Source organism: Mercurialis annua, linkage group LG6, assembly GCF_937616625.2.
Source record: "Mercurialis annua linkage group LG6, ddMerAnnu1.2, whole genome shotgun sequence".
NCBI lineage: Eukaryota > Viridiplantae > Streptophyta > Magnoliopsida > Malpighiales > Euphorbiaceae > Mercurialis > Mercurialis annua.
In genome coordinates, this window is record NC_065575.1 from 39,839,518 (window position 1) to 39,863,289 (window position 23,772).

A 23,772-nucleotide genomic window follows, 5' to 3' on the forward strand; every position below is an offset into this window, starting at 1 on the left:
TCGATTTGCGACGGATTTTAGCGACGGATTTCAAATCCGTCGCTAAAATCAATTTTTGCGACGGATTTAGCGACGGATTTTGAATCCGTCGCTAAATCCTAAAGAAAATTGGCGGGATTCATCCCGCCAATTTGTTTTTCACTTTTAGCGACGGAATACCACATCCGTCGCTAAATGCTTACTTTTAGCGACGGATTACTAAATCCGTCGCTAAAAGTATTATTTTTATTAAAAAAATTATAATTAAAAAATATGTTTATTAAAACAAATATTTATTAATAAAATTAATTATAAAACAATTTATTAAAAAATTATTTATTATAATTATTTATTAATAAAATAATTAATTATTTAAAAATAATTAATTATAATTGTTTATTAATAAAATAATTATTATAATTGTTTATTTAAAAATAAATAATTATTTATTTAAAAATAAATAATTATTTATTAATAATAATTATTTATTTAAAAATAATTATTTATAACCAAATTATTATATTAGAATGTGGGAGTAAAGTGTAATAGTAATAATTTGTTGTTTTTATTTAAAATAATTATTAAAAAATAACGTATTTTATTTAAAAATAATTAGTATGAAATAGTAATTATTTTATATAATACGGGAGTAAATTGCGGGAGTACCTTTTTGTTATATTAAATATAATATACATAGATATAAAACAAGAATCTGAGCTGGATAAGCTGGAGTCACGCGCGGGAGAACTACAAAATTAAAGAGGAGTGGATGGGACTAATGTGAAGGATTGGTGACCTACTGTTGGTAAAAATACGCAAGCGTACGTATGCCAACTTGTAATACAGACTGTGAAGTCCGGATATCGTACCCACAAGGAAAGCTCTAAAGACAACCAGTTGAAAGACTCGATTTGAATAGCCGAAAAGACAAATATTGTTGTTGTAAAATTAAAAGACAGAACTTATCAATTATAATTTGAAGTAAGCAAAAACTGTAATTAAATTGGTGTTTAACAATAATGAGAAAAGCAGGGATTATTAATCTTTGTTATGCTGTTTATTTAATTTGGGTTATGAATTATATTGTTCTGATATGGTTCGGACTAATCGGAAGCACCTAAAATTCTCTCTCGAGCAATTGCAGGCAAAAACATAAAACTAATGAATAATAGGTTAATTACTCACTCTCGCACAATGATTAACCTAATTACTGATTAATTGAATGATTATGAAGTGAATCCTAAGAACACGTATTTGTTAATTCACTCTCTCACAATTAACTCCTACGTTCTTAACTATGTTGGTCTATTCCAATTTTACTCTCTCGAGCTAAAATTAGAACAATTGGCAAAGGCTAAGTGATCAATTCAGGCTAGGCATTAAGTACAATAATTAAGAACATATCAAGAACAAAAACCCATAATTCCGATTTAACTAAACAGACATAATTTGATTAATAATCCCCAACGATGGGTTTAGCTACACATAATCATAAAAATACTAAAAATAATCATTAAAGAATTCATGCTAAGATTGAATAAAATACTGAATATGAAATTGATAATAATCGTACCTTGTTCAACAATAAACTAGTGATAATCGATAACAAAATAATAAAGAAACGATGAATTCAATAATCGACTGATAAGAAAAAACTCTAATCTAGGGTTTATTTCTAATAAAAGTTAAGCGAACCCTCGTGCAATGTTACCAACTAGTGTTTATACGGCTCCCGAAGCTAAAATCTGATATTAGGTCGAAATTGGTGAATACCCACAAGTGCCCTCGTGTTTGTGCAGTTTTCGGAATTGATTCAGGGGCATTTTTGTCCGTTTGGCGAACTTCTGCACAAGGTGTGCGAACGGGTACTGGAGTGTGCGATCGCACACTCCCTGAGATAGCCAAAATCCCATTTTCTCTTGATTTCTTCTGTAACTCCTTGGATTTGCTCGCACACTGATCTGTCATGGTGTGTGCGAGCGGGTTGGTGTGCGTTCGGGTTGGGCAGTGTGCGAACGCACACCTCCTGACTTGGCCAAAACTTGATTTTTCTTCCAATCTTCAAATTAGCTCCTGTATCCTCCATTTAGCTCGCACACTGGTTTGTCATCAAGTGTGCGAGCGGGTTGCTCCTCACTTGGCCCCAAAATGACATTCTTTAACTTCAAATATCGCTTGTTCGCCCTCTCTGATCCCGGGACTTCTAGAAAACACCAAAAACGCTCCAAAAGTCGCCATATTTGCATTTTTCTCCTGAAACACTCAAAATGATAATAAGCCACTAATAACTTCAAAAACGACAACTAAAATGCAAATAATGACTCCGAAAACAACCTATAAATAGGAGTATTTCTACTCCCATCAAACATCCTCACACTTACCTTTTGCTTGTCCTCAAGCAACTACAGAATCATGCTACAGTGTCAAATGTCATCATTTGTCAGAATTAAAGAAATCAAAGTGTGTTAATCCTCCCTAAACAATGAACCAATCAAAATATGTTTTTGAACCAAGCAACAACAATGTGAAAAACATCAAACAACCAAGACAATTTCTACACATGATTTACCCGCACCGAGATTACTTTGATGAATTCCTTCAAACACGGTTTCAAAATCACATTGGTCAAACTGACAGTCCACGCAAGACAAAAACAATGGTCAAGAAACTTCAAGCAATTGAGCAACATCACAAATTTGTATAGTAAAATCACCAAGTACTCCTCACTAGGTATTCTCTCGCACACAAGTGTTTAAGGGTAATCACTGAAACTCTCATGCCAAAACATGCAATTCTACCATAAGTTTGCCAATAGTCCACAATTCCACTACCAATTAAATCAAATAGAAAGAATCAAAATGGACTTTTCATGGGTTGTAATGGGGTTTGGGTTAAGGTATGGTACGGGTAACAAATATGGGTAATATGACTTGACAAACTTAACAAATAGCACAAGGAACAAACATTTAACGTTTCAAGCTCAAACAAACTTTTAATCTCTTTTTCTTTACTTTTCATGCCTTAAGTTCACAATTATTTTTCTTTTTCTTTTCTTTCTTTTAAGCTCGATTTTTCTACTTTTTATTCTTTTTTTTTTTTTTTTTCTTATTTTTCTTACTTTTCTCACAAGGCATACTAATCATATAGCACAAGAGATAATCGTTAAACAACACGAGCTTAGGATGTTTACCATCCTCACACTAGTTCCTTTAATACTTATTCAATTTATCAAGTCAGAGGGTAGAAAGAGGTAAATGAGAATAGGTAAATGTGTAAATGTAGGTGTATCAAGAATAAGGCTAAGGCTCAACTTGGGTTATCTAGGGGAAATTGGGTAGGCTATTTAAAGTGGTCTAAAGAAATGGGTAATCCTAGGTGCCATTTATCATTTTCAATTTATTCAACCAATCATGCAATTTTACTACGGACACATGGCAAATTCTAGAGAATTAACATGCATTGACTCACACCACAACAAATGAGACATAAAAATAATAGTATGCTCGATACGGCTCAAAACCTCTCACAAATATGGGGTCAAAACTAGGTGATTTGTTACAAATACAAACTTGTTCAAATTGCTCAAAATTTTTGTTTTTCAGAATATTGTTCCTGTCAAGATTTTCATGTCAAAATTTGCAATGATTAAAAGAAAATCGAGCTTTTCAGAATACAAAATTTCATCCCAGTCCTGCTAAGTCATGTTAGCTAAAGGCTTTGTTATTTAAAAGTTTTTCACATTCCATTGTTTAACAACAAAAACACAATTAACCAACTCATTGCAAAGGGAGAAAAATAACACAATTATTTCAAAAATTCTGACATGACATTACTGCAGCAATAATAACAAGGACAAAATGCAAAGTAAGCCTGAACATGTCTGTACTATCAGAATACCAAACATACACCCCACGGGTTCACCATATCAATACATAAACATAATAAAAGCAAGGGAAATCCTAAAACAAACTACTGACATAAAAGAAATAGACACACAAACATAACAAAAACTAAGAGTTTTCTCCCCTCCCTCACACTAAAACATGCATTGTCCCCAATGCATCAAAAATAAATAAAGCATGAAAAACGGAAAATAGAGTGAAAGGGATAAAAAGAAAAAACTCTAGATGTCCTCCGGTGGCGGTGGTGAGTAGACTGGCGATGGATAGTCGCCCTCTGGATGTGTGGCACGCATGTGGGCCCTCTGCATGCGGAAATGATCCCTCTGCTCACTGTGCATCCTCTGCACTCTCTCCTCTATCTGTGACTGTCGCTGCTCCATCTGCTGCCGCCTCTCAGAGTCAGACTGTGGCTGGGCAGGTGCGCCTCTGGTACGTGGAATGCCAGCTTCCCGCGCTGCAAGCTCCTCCTCTCTCGCCTCAGTATGTCGTGAGGTGCCCGGATGATCAAATGCCTGCCTGTGTGCCAGACCCAGTCGTCGTACAGTGGCGGTACCTCTCTCGGGCACCGCCTGAAGGTTTCCGCTCTTATCCAGTAAAGCGGTGGCCTTCAAATGCTTCTGGCTAAAAAAAACTGGTGCGTGGTGATCCATCGCCTTGCATTCTTCATCTGTGTAAGCCTCCACACTAATGGCTATGGCTCTGACAATGTTTCCCATACCCAAACACCTTTCTTTGCCCGTCCTGTTGTTCATCCCTAACAGCAGTTCAAAGATGCGTAAACCCATGTCAATAACTGGTGACTCAGGGTGCATCAGACTGTTCAGAACAAACAAATCACCCCTGTTAACTTTATTGGACTCCAAACGCCCACATACAGTTTCAGCATACCATTTCTGCATCAAATACAAGGATGGATCTATGATTGCCTTCGTCTTCGCCGTCCTTGTATTGAATTTCTGGTGTCCACTGAGGTCTTTCCATATGGCATCTTCATTAAACTGAGGCGGTATGCGCTGTAATCCTTTTCGCTGAGTCTCAAACAGTCGCTTGATTTCTCCAATAGTGATCGAGTATTCCTGTCCCTTGAGACGAAATGACATAGATCCGACACCTGGCTCAGGCTGACAAACCGTAGTGAAAAATTCTTTCACAATAGCAGGCACAAAATCATGGCTCATGTCTCCCAGCGAATCCAAACCCCAGCGGTCTAAGTGGTTCCTAATCTCACTATCCAATTCTAATGCCTCCAACACTTCGTAATCAAACGCCCTAGGTAGAATAACCTGGCGCTTATCGATACACTGAAACAATTCACCCTCCTCTTCCGACCAGATGTCGAACGGACAACCATATTTAACTTTCAAATTCACCCGTTCATCCTCGTCACTCGACGAATCCGCTGCCCTAGATGGACTACCTATCTGAACCCTAGGCATAGTTGTACTTGAATTGACGTAATGGAGTAACGATGAACAAAGAAGGGGACTTACTGCTTTGGATGAAATTATGCCCTAACCCGTGTTATTTGGAGCTGAGATGTGCTGGAGGTGGCGTCCAGGTGCGGTGGTGGTCAGCAGCGGTGGTGAGATTTCGGCTGTGGTGACAGTGAGATGGGGCACGCCGGCGAGGTTAGTCCGAACGGTGGTGGTTGTGGTGGCGTTGGGAGCGCCGGCGATGATGATGCCGAACGGTGGTGGTGAGAATCAGCAATTAGGGTTTTGTTTTGAGGACTGAAAAAAACATGAGAGCCCGTTTATTTGAAGTTCACAGCTGATGTGGCACCCCATATAATTGGCAGTGTGCGAACGGGTTCATCAGTGTGCGTTCGCACACTGCCATCATAGTGTGCGAACGGGTTGAGAGGTGTGCGTTCGCACACTATGGAATTCTGCAGTACTTCTGCAATTTTCACCGACACCTGCACAACACAAAACACAACTACCAGGATCAATCTGCACTAACAAATAAACATGAAATGACAATATAAACGACTCAATAAAAATATAAAAGTCTGAACTAACAAAATTAAAATTAACTACGGCATAAGATTAAACTAATCATGCAAGAAATATAAATGATTTGGAATGTAATCCAAATACCGCTTGTTTAAGGTCACTAGCGTTGACCGTGTGATACTTACTCAGTTCGGAGCATCGAGAGTGTAGCACTCTCGTCCTTCATCCGTCAATGGACCTAAGTACGGTTTGCACCGCTGACCATTGACTTTGAAAATCTCTCCGCTTGCGTTTTCTAGCTCAATTGCACCATGCTCAGCTACGTGTCGCACTTTGAAAGGTCCGCTCCATCTCGACTTCAGTTTACCAGGAAATAGACGCAGCCGAGAATTATACAGTAGCACATGACTGCCTTCTGTAAACTTCTTTGGCACAATATGAGCATCGTGCCATTTCTTGGTCTTTTCCTTGTATAACTTCGCATTCTCATATGCTGACAAGCGAAACTCATCAAGCTCATTTAGCTGCAGAAGGCGCTTTTGCTTCGAAAGCCTGGAATCAAAATTAAGCTCCTTAATAGCCCAGTATGCGCGATGCTCAAGCTCCAGAGGCAAATGACATGCCTTTCCATAGACCAGTCTGTAAGGGGACATGCCGGTTGGCGTTTTAAATGCCGTTCGATATGCCCATAGCGCATCACCCAGCTTCTGAGACCAGTCTTTACGAGAACCATTGACTGTCTTTTCAAGGATGCGCTTCAACTCTCTGTTGGACACCTCGACCTGTCCACTTGTCTGGGGGTGATATGGGGTTGCCACTCTATGATAAACGTTGTATTTCTTCATCAGTGCGGTAAAGTGCCGATTGCAGAAATGTGAACCCCCATCACTGATGATCGCCCGTGGTACCCCAAATCGATTTATCAACTTCTTCAAGAATGCTATGACCACCTTTCCATCATTAGTAGGTAAAGCAGCTGCTTCCACCCATTTCGACACATAGTCGACACACACCAGGATGTAGAGGTTGCCACAAGACATAGGGAACGGTCCCATGAAGTCGATACCCCAGACGTCAAAAATCTCCACCTCCTGAATGGAAGAGAGAGGCATCTCATCGCGCCTAGAAATATTGCCTGTCCGCTGGCATCTGTCACAGTGCTGCACAAAGTCTCTCACATCTCTATACAATGTAGGCCAGTAAAAGCCACTTTCTAGTACTCGTGCTGCTGTCCTTCCCGAAGCATAGTGACCCCCATAATCTGAAGAATGACACTGAGTCATAATAGCCAACATTTCTTCCTCTGCGACACACCTCCGGATCATCTCATCTGCACAAACTCGGAATAGATATGGCTCATCCCACAAATAGCGCTTAACATCAGAGAGGAATTTCTTGCGCTGGTGACTGCTCATGTCAGGAGGCATAATGTCCGCTGAGAGATAGTTGGCGAAGTCTGCATACCATGGATTCATCGTCTCCTTAATGAGCATAAGTGCCTCATCAGGAAACCGCTCATTTATGACTTCGCCTTCTATTACTGGCTCGGGAACCTCTAACCGCGACAAGTGGTCTGCTACCACATTCTCCGTGCCCTTCTTGTCTCTGATCTCCAGATCAAACTCTTGCAGGAGCAAGACCCACCGAATCAACCTAGGCTTTGCATCTTGCTTGGCAAAAAGGTATCGCAGCGCAGCATGATCAGTATAAATGATAACCTTTGAGCCAAGTAGATACTGCCTAAATTTATCCAGTGAAAACACTACCGCTAGCATTTCCTTCTCCGTGGTAGTGTAGTTCAGCTGAGCTCCTGTTAAAGTGCGACTCGCATAATAGATGACATGTAGCTTCTTGTCCTTCCTCTGCCCCAGAATGCTTCCCAACGCCTGATCGCTCGCGTCGCACATGATCTCAAAGGGCAGATCCCAATCCGGACTAGAGATGACTGGGGCAGTGACCAGTGCTTCCTTTAACCTGAGAAAAGAAGCTAAACAGGCATCAGTAAACAAAAAGGGCGCGTCCTTGACAAGTAAGGTAGTCAAAGGACGCGCTATGGAAGAAAAGTCCTTGATGAATCTGCGATAAAAACCTGCGTGCCCGAGAAAGGCACGGACTCCCTTCACTGTGACTGGAGGTGGTAGCTTCTCAATCACCTCTGTCTTTGCCCTGTCAACCTCAATACCTTCTCTAGATATCTTGTGCCCTAAAACAATGCCTTCTTCCACCATGAAGTGGCATTTTTCCCAATTCAGCACTAGATTTGTCTCCTCGCATCTCTGCAGGACCCGGTCTAAATTACGAAGACAACACTCGAAGGAGTCTCCAAAGACTGAAAAGTCGTCCATGAATACCTCCATGATGTCTTCGATCATATCATTAAAGATCGAAGTCATGCACCTCTGAAACGTAGCAGGCGCATTGCAAAGGCCGAACGGCATGCGGCGGTAGGCGAAAGTGCCATATGGACAAGTAAAGGTAGTCTTCTCTTGGTCCTCTGGGAAGATAATGATCTGATTGTACCCAGAGTAACCATCCAGAAAACAGTAAAACGCATGTCCTGCCACTCGCTCTAGCATCTGATCAATAAAAGGAAGCGGGAAGTGATCCTTCCTAGTTTCAGCATTCAGCTTCCTGTAGTCAATGCACACTCGCCACCCGGTAACTGTGCGAGTAGAGATCTGTTCTCCCTTGTCGTTCTCTATGACTGTCATCCCGCCTTTCTTAGGCACACACTGAATTAGGCTCACCCATGAACTATCAGAGATGGGATAGATGATGCCCGCATCAAGTAGCTTCACAATCTCCTTGTGAACCACCTCCTTCATGTTAGGGTTCAGCCGTCTCTGTCTCTGCGCAGATGCCTTAGACTCATCCTCTAAATGAATCCGATGCATCACTACTGAAGGGCTGATCCCTCTGATATCTGAGATCTGCCACCCAATAGCCAAGATACGTCCCTTGACTACCTCAATGACCCTCTGCTCTTGCTTCTTGGTGAGCTTGTTGCTGATGATAATAGGCAAAGTGCCATCAGCTCCCAAGAAAGCATATCGCAAGTGTGCAGGCAAGGTCTTGAGCTCCACTTTTGGTGGCTTCTCTGAGGAGGGAGGAGTGATGTGCTTGCTTTTCAACAGTGGTTCGAGGACTGGTTCCTCTAAGTACTCCTCCCTTTCATTCGGCATAGACTGCAGGATGGCATTGGTTTCTGCCAGTTGTTCTTCCACTAACTCATCCACCATGTCTACCCGCATGCATTCACCTCCAGAATTGGGATGGCGTGTGATCTTTCTCATGTCGAACTCAACTCTCTCATCCCCAATTCTCAGAGTCAGCTTTCCATCATGAACATCGATAAGAGCTCTGCCAGTGTTCATGAATGGTCGCCCCAATATCATCGGGCACTCCTTGTCCGCTGCGTAGTCAAGGACAACAAAGTCCACAGGGAATATGAATTTGTTGACCTTCACTAGGACATCCTCCACAATCCCATGTGGCTTTTTCAGAGAGTGATCCGCTAGCTGCAACATCATCGGCGTAGCCTGTACCTGTTGATCACCAAACATACTACGAAAAAGGGATAAGGGCATCAAATTAATACTAGCACCTAAATCGCAAAGGCAATTAACAGACTGCATGTTACCGATAGTACAAGGGATAGTGAAACTTCCTGGATCCTTAAGCTTGGTCGGTAGACTGCTCAATATGATTGAGCTGCAGTTTTCTGTCATCGGTACTGGTCCCTCTGCATCCCAACTCCGCTTGTTGGTGATGATCTCCTTGAGAAACTTTGCATAGTGCGGCATCTCTCTCAATGCGTCTGCCAGACTGATGTTAATCTGTAGCTTCTTGAAAGTTTCAAGAAATTTGTGAAACTTCCAAGTGTCCTGCGGCTTCTTCACTCTGTGTGGGAATGGCACCTTTGGCACAAAAGGAGGTGGTGGAGGTGGTTTAGCAACTACCTTTTCAGGCTCGCCACCCTCACACTGTTCCTTTTCCGCCTCAACTGTAGCACGTCCTGCATATGGATCATCCAGTGCTTTCCCACTTCTCAACTCAATAGCCTTGAGATGCTCTCTGGGGTTTTCCTCAGTAGTGGATGGTAAACCCCCCTGACTTCTGCTTTGCAGTGCTTTAGCCATCTGCTGATTCTGCACCTCAAGGTTATGAATTGTAGCAGCATGATTTTTGAATGTTTGCTGCGTCTCGGCATCCTTCTTCATCATCATCTCCATCAATTTATCAAACTTGCTGTGGAGAGACTCGCCTTGCTCTCTTTGTTGGAAGCCAGGAGGATGCTGCGGTCGGTTATTCTGATGTTGGAAATTCCCTTGATTCTGAAAGTTCCCTTGATTCTGGTAGTTGCCCTGATTGTGTTGTGGCCTCTGTCCGCCCTGAAAGCTCGGACCTGCCTGATTGTTGGCATTACCCCCATTGTCCTTCCATGAGAAATTCGGGTGATTCCTCCATCCTGGGTTGTAAGTTGAAGCGTATGGATCATTGCCCTGTCTTTGCCCTCCCACAAAATTAACTTGTTCATTGTTAGGCTGACCCCATACAGAACATTCATTCGACATATGACCATGCTCCCCACATACCTCGCAGTTACTCTGAATGGCAGCTACACTGTTAATATTAACTCCTGCAGCCTGCCGTGTAAGAAAATCCACTTGATTTTGCAATGCTGCAGTCTTCGATTTTAAAGCCTCCATTGCAGACTCAGCAGTAACTGACATAACTCCTCTCTGCGCAGGTGCCTTCGCCCTTTCAGATGGCCAAAAACAGCCATTTACTGCCATCTCATCTAACAGATCGAATGCTTCATCCGCCGTTTTTCTCATCAGAGACCCTCCTGCGCCTGCGTCAATCGTGCTTCTCCCCAATTCAGTTGCTCCATTGTAAAAGGTTTGGATCAGATTCTCCCGAGTGATGTTATGATGCGGAACTTGCCTCTGCATCTCCTTATAGCGCTCCCACGCTTCATGAACTGATTCCCCATCAAGTTGCTGATAGAGCATAATATCCCTGGTCAGCTTTGCAGTCTTTGCCATGGAGAAATACTTGTGCAAGAACGCTTTCGCCAGATCGGACCAAGTATTAATGCCTGCGCTAGGTAGAGCGTGAAGCCATTGTTTTGCCTTATCCCTCAGAGAAAATGGGAACAGGCGAAGCCATACCTCGTCGTCAGTCATGTTGTTCATCTTGAATGTGCTACATACTTCCAAGAAGTTTGCAAGATGTGCGTTAGGATCTTCCCTAGGCAGCCCATAGAACTGGCAGTTATCCTTCAACAGCTGAATGACACTCGTCTTGATCTCATAATGGGTAGTCGGCACAGGATGTGCAAAATAGCCATGGGTGTTGTTTCCCACATTTGGCTGAAATATTTCCATCAGTGTTTTCACTCGAGGCTCTTCATTGTTCTGTCCTTGAGCATTCTGCGGATTCTGCTGATTTTGATTCTGCGGGATCACTCGATTATCACCCGCATTGTTGAATCCAGGAGGAGCATCGTTTTCGTTCTCCATGTTGAGATTCCTTTGAGTTGAGTGTGTTGCTTTTCTGACACTTCGCTCAAAGGTAGTGAGGTCTTGTTGAAACGGTTCTAACGGTAGTCCTTTGCGTCGTGTATTATGCATACACTAAGAGAAGGGTACCTGAAACAACAAAATCAACAAACCCCACGCGTAAAACAAGAAAAATAAAGACTAAAACAAGCCAAGCAATCCCAACTTAGTTGTTAAAGAAAAACTTTCCCCGGCAACGGCGCCAAAAACTTGTTGGTAAAAATACGCAAGCGTACGTATGCCAACTTGTAATACAGACTGTGAAGTCCGGATATCGTACCCACAAGGAAAGCTCTAAAGACAACCAGTTGAAAGACTCGATTTGAATAGCCGAAAAGACAAATATTGTTGTTGTAAAATTAAAAGACAGAACTTATCAATTATAATTTGAAGTAAGCAAAAACTGTAATTAAATTGGTGTTTAACAATAATGAGAAAAGCAGGGATTATTAATCTTTGTTATGCTGTTTATTTAATTTGGGTTATGAATTATATTGTTCTGATATGGTTCGGACTAATCGGAAGCACCTAAAATTCTCTCTCGAGCAATTGCAGGCAAAAACATAAAACTAATGAATAATAGGTTAATTACTCACTCTCGCACAATGATTAACCTAATTACTGATTAATTGAATGATTATGAAGTGAATCCTAAGAACACGTATTTGTTAATTCACTCTCGCACAATTAACTCCTACGTTCTTAACTATGTTGGTCTATTCCAATTTTACTCTCTCGAGCTAAAATTAGAACAATTGGCAAAGGCTAAGTGATCAATTCAGGCTAGGCATTAAGTACAATAATTAAGAACATATCAAGAACAAAAACCCATAATTCCGATTTAACTAAACAGACATAATTTGATTAATAATCCCCAACGATGGGTTTAGCTACACATAATCATAAAAATACTAAAAATAATCATTAAAGAATTCATGCTAAGATTGAATAAAATACTGAATATGAAATTGATAATAATCGTACCTTGTTCAACAATAAACTAGTGATAATCGATAACAAAATAATGAAGAAACGATGAATTCAATAATCGACTGATAAGAAAAAACTCTAATCTAGGGTTTATGTCTAATAAAAGTTAAGCGAACCCTCGTGCAATGTTACCAACTAGTGTTTATACGGCTCCCGAAGCTAAAATCTGATATTAGGTCGAAATTGGTGAATACCCACAAGTGCCCTCGTGTTTGTGCAGTTTTCGGAATTGATTCAGGGGCATTTTTGTCCGTTTGGCGAACTTCTGCACAAGGTGTGCGAACGGGTACTGGAGTGTGCGATCGCACACTCCCTGAGATAGCCAAAATCCCATTTTCTCTTGATTTCTTCTGTAACTCCTTGGATTTGCTCGCACACTGATCTGTCATGGTGTGTGCGAGCGGGTTGGTGTGCGTTCGGGTTGGGCAGTGTGCGAACGCACACCTCCTGACTTGGCCAAAACTTGATTTTTCTTCCAATCTTCAAATTAGCTCCTGTATCCTCCATTTAGCTCGCACACTGGTTTGTCATCAAGTGTGCGAGCGGGTTGCTCCTCACTTGGCCCCAAAATGACATTCTTTAACTTCAAATATCGCTTGTTCGCCCTCTCTGATCCCGGGACTTCTAGAAAACACCAAAAACGCTCCAAAAGTCGCCATATTTGCATTTTTCTCCTGAAACACTCAAAATGATAATAAGCCACTAATAACTTCAAAAAACGACAACTAAAATGCAAATAATGACTCCGAAAACAACCTATAAATAGGAGTATTTCTACTCCCATCACCTACTGGGAAGTTGAAAAATTTGAAATATTTGCGGGTCAGTGCGGGTGTGTGTTGTATATCCGGTGGGTGTGTGACGGTGGTTGACAGTTTAAATAATATTTCATTTAACGATTTTAATTAAAAAATAATTTTTTTTTATTTTTAAAAATTTAAATCCGTCGCAAAAAAAATTTATTCGGTCGCTGCAAAATTGGCGACCGGATATTTAGCGACGGAATTTAGCCATTCAGCGACGGAAAAATCCGTCGCTAAATGGCTGTTTTTTAGTAGTGCTGGTGGCGTTGGTCCGAAAAACAAATGGTAGATTTGCAAATGAACGAAGGATCATTTTACCCCCTCAACTTGGCACAAAGTATCAAAAAAGGCCAAAGCTGGAAAACCGGATCACTTTTACCTTGAACTTGTCAAAACCGTCTCAAAAACACCCCTCCTTGTGTGTTTGTGTTGCACTTGCTGAAAAAGGAGAGTGAATTCATACTCTAATTAATCATAAGTAAATCCTAATCAAACACTAATTAAAGAGTGAAAATTCAAATTTTAAAAATTAATTTTAATTAATTATACTACTTAATCTTAATAAACTATTATTAATCTAACATTATTAAACACCTAATCTAATTAATCTAAAATCATAACCAATAAATTCATCAGATTTGTTTTCCACCGCCCAAAAACGACCAGCCACCGCCCAAAACCGACCAGCCACCGCCCAAAACCGACGAACCACCGCCGCTCAAGAACCCATCTGTCCAACATGTCCGATCTGTTGGAGACGAACTGGGTTCGTCTCCAACAGATCTCAACAGATCTGTTGGAGACGAACCGCGTTCGTCTCCAACAGATCTCAACAGATCTGTTGGAGACGAACCGCGTTCGTCTCCAACTGTTGAAGACGAACCCGTCTGGGTTCGTCTTCAACAGATCGTATCTGTTGAAGACGAACCCAGACGGGTTCGTCTTCAACAGTTCGTCTCTGTTGAAGACGAACCCAGACGGATTCGTCTTCAACAGAGACGTTTTGTCTCTGTGAGAGACGAAGATCTCGTCTCTCTCAGAGACGAGCTCGTCGTCTCTAACAGAGACGACGAGGAGCAGCTGCCGGAGAAGAATCCGGCAGCTGCTCTGTTTTAAAAAAAAATTGATTTTTTTTTATAAAAAGTGCAAAAAGGTTCCTTATATTTTTAATTAATATAATTTTGATATGTAAAGTTTTAAAATTAAATTATTTTTTCTAATTATTATGGACTAATTTATACAATGTTAAAAGAATTAGGATTATTTTAAACCTTTTACCATTAAAAACCACCTATGAGAAAAAAACCACCTCTAAAAACCAGAGAGTGTGCTTCACTCTCTTAGGTGAGAGTGGGGAGGGGGGGTTTTGTACCAAATTTGACAAGTTCAGGGTAAAAGTGATCCTGTTTCGCTAATTTGGACGTTTTTGATACTTTGCGCCAAGTTCGGGGGGTAAAATGATCCTTTGTTCATTTGCAAATACAATAAGAAGATGGGCTTGGATTTTGAGGGTCACAGTTCACTCTAATGTTTAACTCAATAAAGGTAATAAAATAATTTTTTTTGCCAAAGATACATTTTGGTTATTTAAGTTTATTGGATTGGGATTCTCTCAAGTTCACCATTCATAGTAAAATGAACGGTGTAGATCAAAAAAGTATAATTTTAATCAAATTAATCTACACCGTTCATTGTACAATGAACGGTGTACATCGTGAATATAACCCCCTCAAGTTCATTTGAACTTGAGAGAATCCCAATTCAAGTTTGTTAAATAAATATGTAATGATATCTCACATAATAGCTATAATGTCCACATGTTATTATTTATTTAAAGAAAGGTTTATTTTATTTATGGGATGGTCATTCTTTAACTAGTGAAAAATAAGAATAATGTGTAGAGTGTGAGAAATGATATTGTTATTTTTTTATAGGCCCATCAACAAGATGGTTGTTTCCTTGGTAATGTGAGACTTTATGTATTATTCCATCAGTTACAAAAATATTATGAAACATTTATGAAAGGTGATGAATATGTTTTGGAAATGATGTGATACATAATTTGTTTATATGCATTTTACTTTTTGTCTTATTATAAAAAAAGGTTATAAAAAAATTATAAAAAGTTATGATAATATTATAATAAAGTTATAATACTATTATGAAAATGTTATTGATAAAATATAAGTCAAAGCTATATTAAGGTTATAAAAAAAGGTATGATAAGAATATTATAAAAAAATTGATATATTCTTTTTACTAAAAATATTTAGATATTCCAAAGAGACTCATTTTCTGTTACGAATATATTTTTGCTAAGTAATTGAAACAATTAAAAAGTAAATTATATAAATTTGTATGAAAAAATATGATAATGATATGATACCTTTGTGAAAATATTACAATAAGATAAAGTTAAGTTTATGAAAATACTATAAAAAAAGTTATGATCAGATTATTTCATAGAATTACTTTATATTTTTTGTACTAAAGATATTTAGATATTTCATAAACTCATTTTTTGTTATTAATACCTTTGGTTAAGTAACTTAAACAATTAAGAAAGTTGTAATCAAGTTATGATACTTGTATGAAAAAATATGTTTTTTAATCAAAACACTATTTTCAGCATAAAATCATTTTTTTTATTGCAGATTTTTAAATCTAAAATTAAAAATAATTACTTATAATTAATTGTAAGGTGAAACAAACATCATAAATATATGTCAAAAATGGTTTTATTGATTTTTGTTTTAAATCACAAGTTTGATTTTCCAAAGTGAGAAAGAGAAAATAAAAATTGTAAAAATGAGTTTTGGAAAAAAAAAAAATCTGAATATGGAGCTGAAGAAACTATTATAATCAACACGAGCTAAAAAAAAATGCTAACAATGAATTAAAACTGAATCAAAATCACTATATTTAATTTGCGAGTTCTAATGAGACAAAATATGATTTTCTAAACTTCGAAGAAGAGTAAAAATATATAAATGATAAAATGCCTTATGTATTTTTTTAATTTTTTTTGTCGAGGCAGGATTTGCTAATACTTTAATTTTATTTAAGATAAATATGTAATTTTTTCTAAAATGTAGACAAGGTGATTGTTTTTATATCCACAATTTTAGCACAATTTTAACCATTTTGTCAAATTTATTCTTAAGATATAATTTGAACATTCCAATCCATCAATTTTGTGAATTGTAACAAATACTGAAAATCGCTCTTCAGCCATAGAAACTTTGGACGATCAGATCACCAAGATGATGGAAGAGCTATCCTTGAAAGAGGAGCAACTCAAATAAGGAAAACGTAAATTACAATGGATTAGAATTAATTATTTGATTGCTATGTCACCCAATTACGGAAGCTTCAGGCTCTAAATAATTCCCAAAGCTTTGATGTGATTACCCGAAAATGGTGACAGAAGCAATAAGCTCAAAAAAATAAATGAATACAAAGAGAGAATGAAAAATAAAAATGAATGTAGCTAAGTAGCGCAAGACACTGTACTAGCTTTTCCTACAACCTTTGCATTTGAACATGAAGCTTTCCCAGCGCCGCCTCCATGGGTTAAATTAATGTTAGTAAGTTCAACTTGAGCACAAGGAGCAGCTGAACTGCACTTTAAGGTCACTGCTTCCGGTGTAGCGGAAGTCCCCTTAATGTTCGTGAAATGAATGTCGCTCAGCTTCACCTGCGATGGCTGTACGCAAAAAAAAGTATAGTCACATATTTGAAATTGCACGTTTACACTTTTACGGGTTTATGTTGTTACGGTTATCAACTATTTTACTTTTACAAAATGGTTAGAGACATAGGCCAATTTTTTCATGAATTGGTTGAATAACTTCCGTTGTTTGAGAAATTGATGTCAAAAATAGGTAAATTTTGTTACCTGCTTGCTGCTAGAACCATAAAATTGATCAATGATTATAGGGTTTTGTACATTATTCATAACAAGATTGTTAAAAATGATGTTATTAGCGGCACTGGGCGATGATCCAGCATATGTTTTGATTCTAGCTCCATTAGTTGTGCCTGTGAGGGTACAGTCGCTCACACTGATTCCGGTCACATCTGCCTCATTTTTTACCTTCCCAAGACTTCCAACACTGTTAAAATCAATAAAACATGCATCCAATTATATCACAAATAGATCCAAATTAAAAACAATTATATAAAGCGAAGTTTAACATATCGGATTATAAACCATTCATTAAAACGAGTTTGAAAAATCACCTAAAGCCATGTCCAGGGCCACAGGTAACTTTGCTAACTTTAACATTAGTGGCGCCTTGTCCAATAGAGACACAATCATCACCGGTACCAATAGCAGAGTTGGTAAGCGAGATGCCCTTAGAAAGACTAATATGCATGCCATCGGTGTTAGGGCTGTCACCAGGAGCAGTAATTTTGAGGTCGTGGAAGTTAATGCTGGTGCAGGATACAACATGATAGTGAAAATATTTGCTATTGAGAGATGTAATCCCAGATATATCAGAGTTATCCACTCTAAAAAACTTCAGTTGCTGCAACAATCAATTTCTAACGATCAGTCAACGTCCGATGAACATTATTTATTAGTTAATTTAGTTTCCGATGCTTACATCGGGAAGAGTGCCACCGCCACCCTTATTGTACTTCCAAGAAGCAGCTCCTTGGCCGTCGAATGTGCCACCACCGAGCATGGTTAGACCGTCGATTCTTTCAAATGAAATCCAGTTTGGATCCGAGTATTGGCTGAGATCAGTTGTAGCTTTTACAATTCCTTGCAACTCAAAAGTAATTTTGCCCTTGCATGGTCCTTCAAAAACCATCGGCCCCGCCACGTAATTCCCTTTTGGGATAAGCATCTTCGCCCCCGCAGCTCCTGAATCGCATGCAGCCCTCCATGTTTTTATAAATGACTACATGCATGCAAGAAAATCATGTTATATAATCAATCAAACTTTAAATTTATTATCTGTATGTGAATGTACATTGAATCTTAACGAGATTAACTAAATGAGTTGATAAGAATCAAATTCAAAAACAATGGTTGGAATCATAAACTTACAGTTGAACTATCTGACTTATCGTCGGCTTTGGCACCAAATTTTGTAACGTCAAAGACAGAACCACCACCACCAGCACCTGCAGCAGCACCTCCACTAGCAGCACCTCCTCCCGCAGCAACTCCACCCGTAGCACCTCCAGCAGCACCTCCACTGCCATCATCTCCTCCAGCACCACCTCCACTGCCACCATCATCTCCGTTCTTACCACCTCCCTTACCACCATTTTTACCGTCATTACCACCTCCCTTACCACCATTTTTACCGTCATTACCACCTCCCTTATTACCATTTTTACCATTTTTACCATTTTTGCCATCTCCATCTTTTTTGTCATTCTTACTTGCCATACTAGCTACCACACAAGCTAGCAAAACTAATATAAGTATAGCAAAAATTACATTCCTGCGACCTATCCTGGCCATGGTGATGACAATGTCAATAAATACGAATCCAGAAACTGTACTTTTATTATTATTATTATTAGCTACGAAAAGGGCCTATTGTTTCGATCACAAATATTTGCTAATTTATACCTTGAAATTGACTATGCTTAGCCTATATAAAATATAAGGTGGAAAATTAATTAAACTATTTTTATCAATTTCTTTGCTCAAATTAAGGACTATTTTTTTCCCTGCTGTATTTGAGCTTTCGGTTTATAACTAACAGATTGAGCCAACACCACATGGTAAAACTTATGGTGAAATGCTATTGACAACTCGTCTACTGCTGCTAAATTGGGAATATGATTCATTAATATTGGAATTTCAAATATAAAAACAAGTCCATAATCCATAATTAATCTTGTCTTATGAAAAATAAACTATATAATTATGATTACTTGCTAATTTATTTGATGTGGCTTGAATATACCTATTTCAGCCATGCTATTTATAGGATGGTCGTACATTAGTATCCTTGTCTGCAATATACATTGATTCTATACTTTTTCTTCAAATTAATGATTGATCAAATAATTTCATATCATAATATTGACCATTTTGACGACTGTTGAAAATTCATGTTTAAATTTTTGGACATAAAAATAGAATTTTCTTACTGTGTTATCCAATTAGAAATTCATTTGAGAGTTCAAAAAGATCTGACTACTACTATTTCAGATTTCGTAACTAATTCATTAGTTGTCATTCATAAGATAACCCAAGAAAGGATTAATGCGCCCTCTAAACATATGACGTATGGTCACTTAACTTCTTTTTTTTTTTAACAATTAACCCCTAAATTCATCAATTTTAGATCAGATTACCGTTAATTGTATTTATAAAACGCGTATAATACAAAGTAAAAGTGAGGGATGTGGGAAATAAATTAGAGAGCTCTCTAATTGTTGCATAAAATTATCTTAAACCTAATTTTACAATGAAAATTTAAATTATAGAATAATTTGATCTAGAATTGAAGAGTTTATGGGTTAATTGTTAAAAAAATAAAAACTAAATCTGTATCATAAGTTTAGGAGGCACGTTGACTCTTTATTTTAAGATAATAATCAGCACTTATTCATTAATTGTCCTTTTGCGAGTACTATTTATAATTTCATTTCAATTTTTTTTAACAGAGATAGAACTACACTGTTACAAACAAACTATAGATATTCTACTATTTACAAATTTAAACGTCATTCACGCCATCCACATCGTTTACGTTGAATACATCGCTATTCCGAGCTCGCCAAACATGGCGGACGATGCCGCAGCCGCTTGCTTCTGACGCTTCGTACCTTCCTCCAAATATCTTCATCTTCTTTTGTCCATGAGGGGATTTGAACTACACTGTTACAAACAAACTATAGATATTCTACTATTTATAAATTTAAACGTCATTCACGCCATCCACATCGTTTACGTTGAATACATCGCTATTCCGAGCTCGCCAAACATGGCGGACGATGCCGCAGCCGCTTGCTTCTGACGCTTCGTACCTTCCTCCAAATATCTTCATCTTCTTTTGTCCATGAGGGGATTTGAACCCACGCCCCCTTGGACTTGATGCTTCACTCTTAGCCAACTGAGCTAGAGGTCATTGGCCCATTTCAATTCACTTTGGTAAATAATTTTTGTTGTCTGGTAGTCAATTTGATTTGGTGATGCAGGCAATGACAAATGGATTTAGCACGCAAATTGCATCCCTTTTGGTGTGTTTTCTCAGCACTCACTACAAGAAATTCTGTATTTGTCAATAAATTATTTTACAGTTAATATTTTTTTACTGCTAAAAAATATTTTACAACATTAATTTTGAAAGTTGTTGCCATTAGTTAAGTTATAACAGTATTTTACAGCAAATTTTGTTACCAATTACTTAAGGCAACGTTTTATTAGCAGCAACATACCATAATTTGTTTTTATTGTTTAGTAATAATTTAAGTACTATTAACAGTAAAAATGTTTGCTACTAGTTCTAGTATTTCTTATAGTGAGTTTGGGTTATTTGGAAAATAAGAAATGTTGCGATTTTTTATTATGAAATGCCTAACGTTCATGTTGCATTGAGGGGCATTTAGAAATCTATTAGAGAGAGATTTTTGAAAACATGGGTATATATTCTCAAGCTGTTAAACTATATGAGTGAATATGAATGATGAGTGATGAGTGATATTTTCGATGGTATAAAATAATTTCTCAATATGAAGATTGATCAGTTAGCTAATATAGTAAAATTCGGCTTTTTGTTGAACAAAATTGATGACTTGAAGGCTAAAATCTAGAGCTTTGAGACATTTATTTATTTTTTTCTTAGGAAGCGTTTGATAAAACTAAAAATTATATGTTGAAACACTTGTTATTTTAATTTATTATTTAAAAACAATTATATGTATCATTTTTAATTATAAAAATTCTTATATTCTATCATTTATTGTTAAAATTGATTCCAATTCAGTTTTGATTACTCGATAATTAATTTTGTGTTGTTTGTTGGTTATTTATTGGTTTCTATTTAATTTTTTATGTTGCTTATTATATAAAATATTGTTTACTTTATTTTATTAGTGGTTGTTATTAAATAACATTATAAGCCTATTTGAACATAAGGGATATACAACAAAAGCTAAGTATAGACACCAACAAAATCTCTCTTTCTATAATTTTATGCTCTCTCTATTTTCTATAAAAATTCTCATTTTTTTTATTTTTTTGAGGGTGAGAGAAGATAATTTTTCCGGTTAGCCGGAAAATTATTTTCTCTCCGTCCATATTTCTAATTATTCTAAATCTATTTTTTTAGTTCAATATATTTTAATTTACAAGTCTAGTTTTTGATTTGGATTTATCTTTTCTCTTGTTGGAATAAATTTTCAGGTTTTATATACCTTTTTTTGATAAAGATTTTTAATTATTCTAGATCTACTTTTTTTATCTTCAAAAAAAAATGTAAGAATCCTTATATACTGAGCCAATATATTAAAGTTTCGTGTCGATAATATTGTGCCTACAAATATTTTGTGCAATAAGCTCAGGATAACGAATTGTTATAGCATTATGGAGTGAAAGGAACTAGAACTCTCTCAAAATATGCCACATAGCAAAAAGGACATATATTTATTAATTATTGCAAAAAGGTCATTGAGGAGAGGAATCTTCTACAGGCATCCTTTTGCTAGCATATGTTTTCAATCTTTGGAAAATTTTAGATGATGGATAATATCCAAATAAAAGTCTTTTCTACATCATTATTTTTGGCTCTGATAATGGTTTACTAATTTCAAAAAAATAAATTTATAATGCCGTGTGCTTTTTTTGACTTACAATACGTAGCAATTATGACAAATAAAGTTATTATTGTATAATTCAATAATATGACAATTTTAAATGAAAATAATATATAATTTACTCTTAAAACTATGTATATGTGATAAAAAGGACTAATAGATGAAGATTATAAAATGAATTTCAGATATAAATAAAAATACATTACATTTATTTAAATTTTATAACTAATATTATTAAAATTAAATTTTAGCATTAGATTAAAACTGATAAAGTAAAGTTTTTATTACAATAAGTTAAATTATAAAAATTAAATTGTTTTTAATAGTTAGACCATTATTGAATGGCAGTGTCATTCTAGAAAATACAAAGTAGGTGAACCCAATAGGATATCCTTTCCAGATAAGAACATTTACATTTTATTGGATTGACAATTACTTACTACTACCTTGCCTGCCCACGGGAAAGGATAATCTAAACAACTAGTACCATGGAGATTAATGATTTGTTTTTTTTTTGTTTTTTTTTACTTTCTGGTTAATGATTAATTTTTAGAGTGGAGGCACACGGATTTTATGAGTTTATAATTTATAGGATTTTTATAAAAAGTATTACTCCCTTTATTAAGAAAATATAACTACTATATAGATATTAAATTTAGATCAATTTTTTACTGTACCCTTTAATGAACAACAACAATAAATACTAACAATAAATAATTAGGGAGTGGTTCTAAAAAAGAATAATATAGAAAGATTTATGTTAAAAATTGTTATAAACTAGAAATAAACAAAAAAATTGGAAAATAATTAAAAAAGTGGCCAACTCTATTACAACTAATAATATTTATTTTTTTATTATCTTTTCAAAATCTTTATATTGCATATCAAATGTCTTTTCTTTTTTAAATTATTAATTTTAATTTTTCAATATTTATTTTCATTAGTTTATTATTATTATGATTATTATATTCTTGCATTTAATATCTATCATATATTTAATTTTTACTTTTTACTCTTTTTTTTTGACTTTTTTTGACTTTTTCACGTTTTTCATCAATTTTAAAATAACACAAGATCAACTAAAAACCAACAATATTTTAATAAGTTGTGTAATTTAAATTTTTAAATCTTTTTAATTTTATCTTTCACTTTTTTTATAATTTTTTTATTTTATTTATTTGTTTATCACTCATAATTAATGTGCATTTATTATCTATCATATATTTAATTTTAATTTTTTTTATGTAATTGTAAATTTAAAGTTCAACCAAATATCAACCAAAAATTAACAACATATAGTAAACTGGATAATTTTAAATTTTAAATCTTTTTATGCATTAAATTTTATGTTTTCAATATTTTATTTTTAATTTTTTCCTCTAAAGATTAATGTATCATTCTTCTCTCTCAATTTAATTTTAATTTTTTTTTTAATTTATTTCATGTACAATATCGTTTTGTTTGCAAATGTTATAATTGATTAAATATCAACTGAGCATAAGATCAATTCAAGATCAATATTGTAACATTATAATAATTAGGCAATCAACCATCATGAACAAATTATGCTGCATAATTTTTAAAAATACAAAACACAACCAAATATAAAAAAAAGTGCAGAAACAATAGAATATAATTTCATAAAATCACAAAATTATTTTATGTAACATGAAAAGTAGAATAATATTCTTTAAATATAATTTTTATACATGTTTAATAGTGAAAAATTATTGTTATATAAAAACAATAAAAATAAACAAATTGTAGATCTGAAATCGAAAAAAAAAAG

The 23,772-nt window shown here is 36.2% G+C and overlaps 2 protein-coding genes across 2 annotated transcripts; both read right to left on the reverse strand.

Moving 5' to 3' along the window:
- Positions 1-6,021: 6,021 nt before the first annotated feature.
- LOC126687873 (uncharacterized) lies at positions 6,022-11,472 on the reverse strand. Its single transcript, XM_050382427.1, has one exon. It carries the CDS (start codon positions 11,470-11,472, stop codon positions 6,022-6,024), a length of 5,451 nt encoding a protein of 1,816 aa, XP_050238384.1.
- A 4,985-nt stretch (positions 11,473-16,457) lies between these two features.
- On the reverse strand, positions 16,458-18,753 carry LOC126686985 (exopolygalacturonase-like). The gene is made up of 5 exons (XM_050381317.2): positions 18,253-18,753; positions 17,804-18,103; positions 17,436-17,725; positions 17,092-17,308; positions 16,458-16,899 (listed from the first exon to the last, which is right to left on the reverse strand). Exons 1-5 carry the CDS (start codon positions 18,673-18,675, stop codon positions 16,684-16,686), a joined length of 1,446 nt encoding a protein of 481 aa, XP_050237274.1. The 5' UTR covers positions 18,676-18,753; the 3' UTR covers positions 16,458-16,683.
- Between the last annotated feature and the right edge of the window lie 5,019 nt (positions 18,754-23,772).

What these genes read in the sequence shown, in the direction of transcription:
- LOC126687873 (XM_050382427.1), bottom strand. Translation starts at nt 11,472, where the DNA reads ATGCATAATACACGACGCAAAGGACTACCGTTAGAACCGTTTCAACAA.
- LOC126686985 (XM_050381317.2), bottom strand. Translation starts at nt 18,675, where the DNA reads ATGGCCAGGATAGGTCGCAGGAATGTAATTTTTGCTATACTTATATTA. An exon ending in ATAAGTCAGATAGTTCAACT is followed by an intron (nt 18,104 to 18,252) that starts GTAAGTTTATGA and finishes GCATGCATGTAG; the next exon opens with TCATTTATAAAAACATGGAG. An exon ending in GCGGTGGCACTCTTCCCGAT is followed by an intron (nt 17,726 to 17,803) that starts GTAAGCATCGGA and finishes TGATTGTTGCAG; the next exon opens with CAACTGAAGTTTTTTAGAGT.